Below are 7,500 nucleotides of genomic sequence, written 5' to 3'. Positions count from 1 at the left end.
AGCCTCTACATCCGCTCAGACTCAGAGTTTATGAGCAGAAGGACTATGGCAAAATTTCCGTCAATGTGTTTCCTGTTGGTTAATCTGGTGAATGGGGTGAGCATCCGTCCAGTTCCTCCACAAACACATAGGAAACTGCGATTCATCCCGTCTGAAGGAGAAAAAACGCGAATAACGGGCGCTGATCGACACGTGCTGCTGCTGCTGGAGCCACAAACACCCGCCTCTAAATCTGTCATACGCAGCCCTGAACAGACGAGCTGCTGCGCTATAATACCGGAGAGTCGCGCTATACAGCAATGACAAACTGACCTGACTCACAATTAACAACAACAACAACAAGTTAAAGCGTAAAAGATAAGCTACTAAAATATATATTATGTCAGATAACTATTTCTTTAGCAGCTTGTATTAATTTGATTTAAGGCATATTTATTTATTTTAAGCAGGCATATCCCCCAAATGTAATAAAGAAAAAATGTATTGATGAGAGATTTACTTAATTAAAGTATATACTGAATTTTACTAAAGTATATGACAAAAAACGGCAAGTAACCAATTTAATTAGGCTAATTGAGCGATTATGCGCTTCCCTGAAATATATATATATATATATTATTATTATTTTAATTAGCATTGTTTCCCAGAGATGGGTGGCAGCTGGAAGGGCATCTGCTGCGTAAAACATAAGTTGGCGGTTCATTCCGCTGTGGCGACTCCAGGTTAAGGGACTAAGCCAAAAAGAAAATTAATTGAAATTAATTTTAACTTAGACAATCTTTAACTTCGCACCTGCCATGTACTGTAAGTGGTCTATTATTCATTCATTCATTTATTTTCATTCGGGTTAGTCCCTTATTTATCAGGGCACGGGTCGCCACAGCGAAATGAACCACCAGCTATTTCAGCATATGTTTTACGCAGCGGATGCCCTCACGCGAGGGACATGCACAGAATTGCTAACTGACCCAGCCGGGACTAGAACCATTGACCTTCTTGCTGTAGGCGAGAGTGCTAACCACTGAGCCACGGTGCTGCTATAGGCAATAAGTTGTTGTGTCATATTGATTTTAATATTTTAATAGCTCGTATTAATAATTTGTCATTAGGCTGATATTATTTATTAAATTTTTAATCAGAGATTTAATTAAAATGCTAGTGTAATCAATTTAATTAGGCATAATGAGCGATTATGCGCTTCTAAAACTGAAATAGACTTACAAAAGTATTATTATTACTTTAATTAACATTATTATTGTCATTATTATTCCAGATTTTAAATTAGAAAAATATTTTTTACAGACCCAAAAATCTTGAACATGCTTTTGGGAACTGTAAGTAACCTATTATTTAATATTATTTAATGACTATTAGTTACTAATGTTATTATATATATATATATATATATATATATATATATATATATATATATATATATATATATATATATATATATATATTTTTTTTTTTTTTTTTTTGGGGGGGGGGGTCTGTAAAAATATAAAAAAAATATTAATCGAATAATATTAAATAAATTACTAATAGATATAAGTAATTTATTTATTATTATAATTTATTAATATTTAGTATATATTAGTAATTTATTATTTATATTACTGTTATTACAACTATTTTTGTTGACATTAATGTTTCTGTACGCTGTACATAGTTCAATGATGTTAAATAAAATTATAGATTTTGAAGGAAAATATATGCAGCTGATATTTTACTTAACACGTGATTAAATAAAGTTATATATGATTAAAATATCTATATTATATTTTTTAGTCTATTAAATATAAATAACGCATATATTGGCTTGTTGTTAAAATAGATTGATGTGTTTATTATATACGACTGTAGATGTTTTATCTATAATAACTATAAAAAACGAATGACCAAAGTTGCCTAAATATCTTTTTGTTGTTTTAACTCAGTACTGGGTTGCGGCTGGAAGGGCATCCGCTGCGTAAAACATATGCTGAAAAAGTTGGCGGTTCGTTCCGTTGTGGCTAAGGAAATGAACGAATGATTGTTTTAACTTATTTTTAATCAATTTTATTTAAGTTATGCAAAGTTTAACTTAATGTTTTAAGTCAGTTGAGATGACTAAGTTAATCTGATTCGTTTAAGACATTAATAACTGTTTATCAGTGTAGTAAAAGGTCAATAAACTGATCTCAGATTTTGCCGAACCCTGTGTAAAGTGGTTTTCAGTTGTTTTAGCAGTTAAAAAGGTTCAGCCCATTGAAAGGAAACGAACAATCTGTAAAAAAACGGATCCCGGCTATCAGAAGTCGAGTGTTTCCTGAATATGTGTGTATTGAGGATGTGGATAAAATAATCAGCAGCGCGCACGAGTCCTGCTCCAGGAAAACACCTCACAGCTTCTGAAAGCACATTTACTCCTATCGAGAGCTCAAGATTTCCGGCATGAACGGAAAGGGTCAGGGCTTGCTGAGCACAGGCGGGGTTGAATCATGAGCCCCGGCAGCAGCAGCGGAGATTCGACGCGCTCGGGGCCGGTTCGGACGCACTGCGCGCCGGGTCACGGCAGAGAGAAGTTTCGAAATCTACAAAAACTTCCTCTTCGGGTCAGTCTGGTTGATATTATTAACCACATGAGCTGTTGGTAAACAGACCTCATGTCACTGTGCTGTCTCTGCCAAATGACACTCGCTCTCTCACTGATTCGACCCAAATCAAGTTCTGTTTACCACAATAACAAAACACTGCAACCGCATTAAGTCAGTCAATATCCTGAGAATAAACATGCTCAATATTGATATAAAAGGCACGTTAAAATTATAAAAAGAATAATCTTATTAGAGAGTAATTCAGAATATAATGAGAAGGCTTAGCACTTAATAATCATTTAAAAAAAAAACTGTGTAATCTTAGTAGAAAGTAATTCAGATTATAATAAAATCACTCAATAATAATGTCATGGGCACTTCAAAAAATTTTTTAGATTGTCTTTATAAATATTGATAGTGTTGTATTTGGTGTAATTCATCACAGCAGCAAATGCGTAAAGATCTAAAAGGCGAGTTATTTGCCAACATGAACCTTTCTTTTCGTTAACATGGCATAAAAATGAAAATTCTGCGACTTAATGCCTTTAGAGACACACACACACACACACACACACACACACACACACACACACACACACACACACACACACACGCACAGACAAGCACACTTTAGGCTATGGTAAAATATTTTATTTTAGATTAGGTCGACATCATGATAATAATAGCAAAACTTGTAGGCCTAATCATTCCTGAGCTTGTAATCGTGCAACAAGAAAATCTAATAATATCTGTTAATGAATATTTTCCGTATTTTGTGATTCACAAATATTTTATGTTTATTATGGGATGTTGATATTTGCTCTGTCCACTTTTGATGTTAAAAAATTCAACTTTACATTTTAACAAAGTGACTTTTATTGACGTTTTAGTAGTTTGAAATACTATAGAGAATTTAATCTGTAAAATAACAAAAACTGTACTGCAAGATTATTACAATTTTTTATGACAATATATCACTGTAAACTATTAAAAGGGTCCATAAAAGTCCCCTTTTCGAATGTTTCAAGGTTAAAAGTTTTTGTAAAGAAAGATTAAGGTCCCATAATGCAATTCAAAAGCATAAATAAAGAATAAAAACATGAATCAAAAAATACTGAAAACTGCTCATTTATATTTAGAGAAAAAAAAACGTTAAAGAAGCTCAGATTAAGATGTGATGTAAGGCTCAGGTTAACAGAAAACGAAAATAGACACACAATTAGGCTACCTGATTAGCGCGATACCGTGATAATACCGCGATAATTGACAATTGTAAGCATTTAATAGCAACAATATATTTAAACAAGGTGATTTTTATTGAGATTTCAGTAGTTTGAATAATGTATTTATAATATAATGTTAATATTATATAGAAAATAAGTCTGTAAATGACAGAAAATGTACTAGAAGTACAAGGTTTCTGTAGCATAACCAACCCTGACAATTTATTACTTTAAACTATTGAAAGTATAAATAAGTCACTTTTTCAAGTTTTCAATGTTAAAAATTGTTGTAAGAAAGATCAAGCTCCCATAATGCAACTCAAATGCATAAATAAATAAAAAATCGCACTGCTAATTTACATTTGAGCAAAAGAAACAGATTGCGATGTGCTGTGAGGCTCACCCAGCGGGTCGTGGCGGATCAGCGCATGCGCAAAGTCTCCCACGGAGCGCTGGAACGGGTACATGGACACGTACTGGGACAGAACCGGGTGTATCGGCGTGGGCTCGTAGATCGGTGTCCGATAAGACGGGATCAGGCTGGTGAAAGAGGAGTTCGGGGACGGCAGGGTCGGGGTGGGCACCACCGGACCGGAGGAGCTCCCGGTTCTTCCCAAGATGTCTTCAATATAGAAGGGCGTCGGGTGCGCTGGCGGCGCGGGCGTCGGTGCGTACAGAGGCGCGTGCGGGTGCTGGAATTGCATGATGGATGAACAGCTGCTGCTCCTGGATAAACTCGTGCGGCTTCTGCTCCGACTTCCATGCAGTCTGTGCGTGTGTGCGGAGAGCGGCTGGAGGTCACTCTGAGGGAGGAGAATAACGGGTCAAACTTCCTGCAGGTACGCGACAGCTGATTGGCTCCGAGATGAAGAATCACGAAGAAACTGCTGGGGAAAGTCAGGATGCACCTGATTAAACAGGCACTTTCATGGACATAAAGGAAGAGGGAAGGGAACTATTCAATGGCAAAAGTTTTTCTGTCGCATATTAACAGCAATATTGTTATTATTATTATTATTATTATTAATATTATGCTATAATAATAATAATAATAATAATAATAATTATTATTATTATTATTATTATTAGGCTATTATTATTATTATTAATATCATCATAATTTATAAATTATTATAATCAATAATAAAATAAAAATTGCATATGAATTGTTATTATTAATATGATTAGTAATATTAGTCTCTGTATTTAATAGTTTGCTTTATTCATACTTTAAACAATTAAATTTACAATATATATATATATATATATATATATATATATATATATATATATATATATATATATATATATATATATATAATTATGTAATAATATATAATATAATAATAATATAATAATATATATATAATTTTTTTTTTTTTACTAAAAACTACATTAAAGCTAAAGGAAAAATTAAGAATTATTAAATGCCAGATCTTTGTTGCATATTGTCAGCAATAATAATCTTAATATTAATTATTATTATTTGAGAATTATTTATTATCAATATTAAAATAGAAATTGCATATTTTGTTATTATTATTATTATTATTATAAATAATAATAATAATAGTATAGTAGTATTTGTGAATAATCTTTTGCTTTAGATATTAGGCTATACGTTTTCGTTCATTAAAAATAAAATTGACAAAAATGTAAAACGAATAAACAAACAAACAATTTTTTTTTTAAGTAACCAAAAACCTAAAGGTGGAAGCAAGAATTATTCAATGGCAGAACTTTTTTCTGTCGCATAATAACTGCAGCAAAGATAATAATAATAATAATAAATTATGAACTATTTATAATCAACAATAACCGAATTAAAATAGCCTAATAATTGTTATTATTCATAAGTTATTTTTCCTTTCCATGTGTCACCACAACGGAATGAATCGTCAACTAATTTTGGTGAATCAGCTGCAACCCAATACTGAGGCAATTTGTTATTAATAATATTTAAAGTATTTGTAAAAAAAAAAAAAAAAAAAAAAAATATATATATAAGCAATAATCTTTCGTTCATATTACATTTAAAATAAAATTGAATAAAATAAACTAAATTAAACTACAAACTATTTTGCACAAAATTAAGTAATATATAGCATTTATTAGCTTATAATAAATTTAAAGTGCCTAAATTAAAACACGCTTGAATTTCACTACATTGAAACTGAATTGTGATCGAGAAAATCGAGACAAATTATTCCAAGTGTAGTGAAATGACATTTACCGAAACAAAGATTTAATTGAATTGTATTTTGTCTGCTGATATGTTATTAGTATAGTAGGCCTAAATATTTTAACATTTACGAGTATACATTTGTTTGTTTGTTTTTTGCCTTAAAGGTATTATTTTTATGTAAATACGCAGATTTATAAATCTGAATATTTATGATTGCGCTTCGCCATTAATTTGCCACGTGTAAAATGCTAATTTGTGTTTTATTTTTTATTATGACGTGCTTTCAAAAGGTCAAACACGATATACATTAATATTAATTAATTTAGCAGACACTTCTATGCTTTCAGATCTAAATACTGGAACATTTGACATATATCGGCCTACTTATACACATAGTTTGAAGTCTGAAAACCAAAAAATTTTAATATATTCCCTATTTCTGGAAATAAACATGTTTTTATATTTTAAGACAGGCTATCAGTAGCCTAAAACAAAACACAAATCAACATTTTTCTCAAAACACGTACATATTAAGGGGAAATATCTAGCATTACTAGTTAATCATTTAATATTAAATGATTGTTCTGTGAAACATTCACAAGTAACATTGAGGGTTTTTAAATGTTCTTTGACATGCAAATTAATTGGAAACAATCATTCAGTAGCCTAAATGTAGGAAATTTGAAGTCAATTAGCCTATAATCGGCCTATTATAAAGACAATAGCAGTCCGTTGTCGTGTTTAAGTGAAGCTGTTAAAGTGAGTGTATTGTAATGTTCTCACGAGCTCATTGATCTACTCACTCCTGCAGTGATAAATGGCAGTAAAATCACAGTGTTTATCAGTCTAACAGATGAAAGGCTGATCTGCTGTTTGAGCTCTGCAAATGATTGCAGCCAATTGATGATCTGTCAGAAGAGCTGGCGCCTGCTCACATCAGATCCCTCCATCTGTACTGTACACAGCGTACTGTACATATATAGTCAATGGCAGCCTACATACTAATGAGGATTAAACACAGATCAAAGTCTTTATACTCATTCATTTTCCTTGAGCTTGGTCCATTATTTATCGGGGGTTCGCCACAGCGGAATGAACCGCCAACTATTCTAGGATATGTTTTTCACAGCGGATGCCCAGTACTGGGAAACACCCATACACTCATTCACGCATACACTTCGGCTAATGTAGTTCATAATAAATTCCCCTATAGCGCATGTGTTTGGACTGTAAGGGAAACCGGAGCACCCGGAGAGCCGGGACTCGAACCAGCGACCTTCTTGCTGTGAGGCTACAGTGTTAACTGAGCCACCCTCCTTAGTCCTTACATAAACTTATAATAGTTTTCTTGTAAAGCGTATCACAAAGCGACCTTGTGGATGACGTCAGCACGATTATTTACTAAGCACACGGTGATTGGCTTACAGGGAGGGGGAGGAGTCTCTGTCAAGAGATTGATTCATAAAAACTCAGCAGGGCGCGATCTTAATCTTAATATTTCAAGGTAAAATAAATA

At 32.7% G+C, this 7,500-nt stretch overlaps 1 protein-coding gene across 1 annotated transcript in view; it reads right to left on the bottom strand.

The window, feature by feature from the left end:
• Positions 1-4,527, bottom strand: part of hhex (hematopoietically expressed homeobox) — an 11,853-nt gene extending 7,326 nt beyond the window's left edge. The window contains 1 exon segment of the mRNA NM_130934.1: positions 4,203-4,527. Within this exon segment, the coding sequence (NP_571009.1) occupies positions 4,203-4,503 (301 nt within the window). The 5' untranslated portion in view covers positions 4,504-4,527.
• Between the last annotated feature and the right edge of the window lie 2,973 nt (positions 4,528-7,500).

This window comes from Danio rerio, chromosome 12 (genome assembly GCF_049306965.1).
Source record: "Danio rerio strain Tuebingen ecotype United States chromosome 12, GRCz12tu, whole genome shotgun sequence".
NCBI classification, from domain to species: Eukaryota; Metazoa; Chordata; class Actinopteri; order Cypriniformes; family Danionidae; genus Danio; species Danio rerio.
This window is presented reverse-complemented; position numbering and strand designations above follow the sequence as displayed.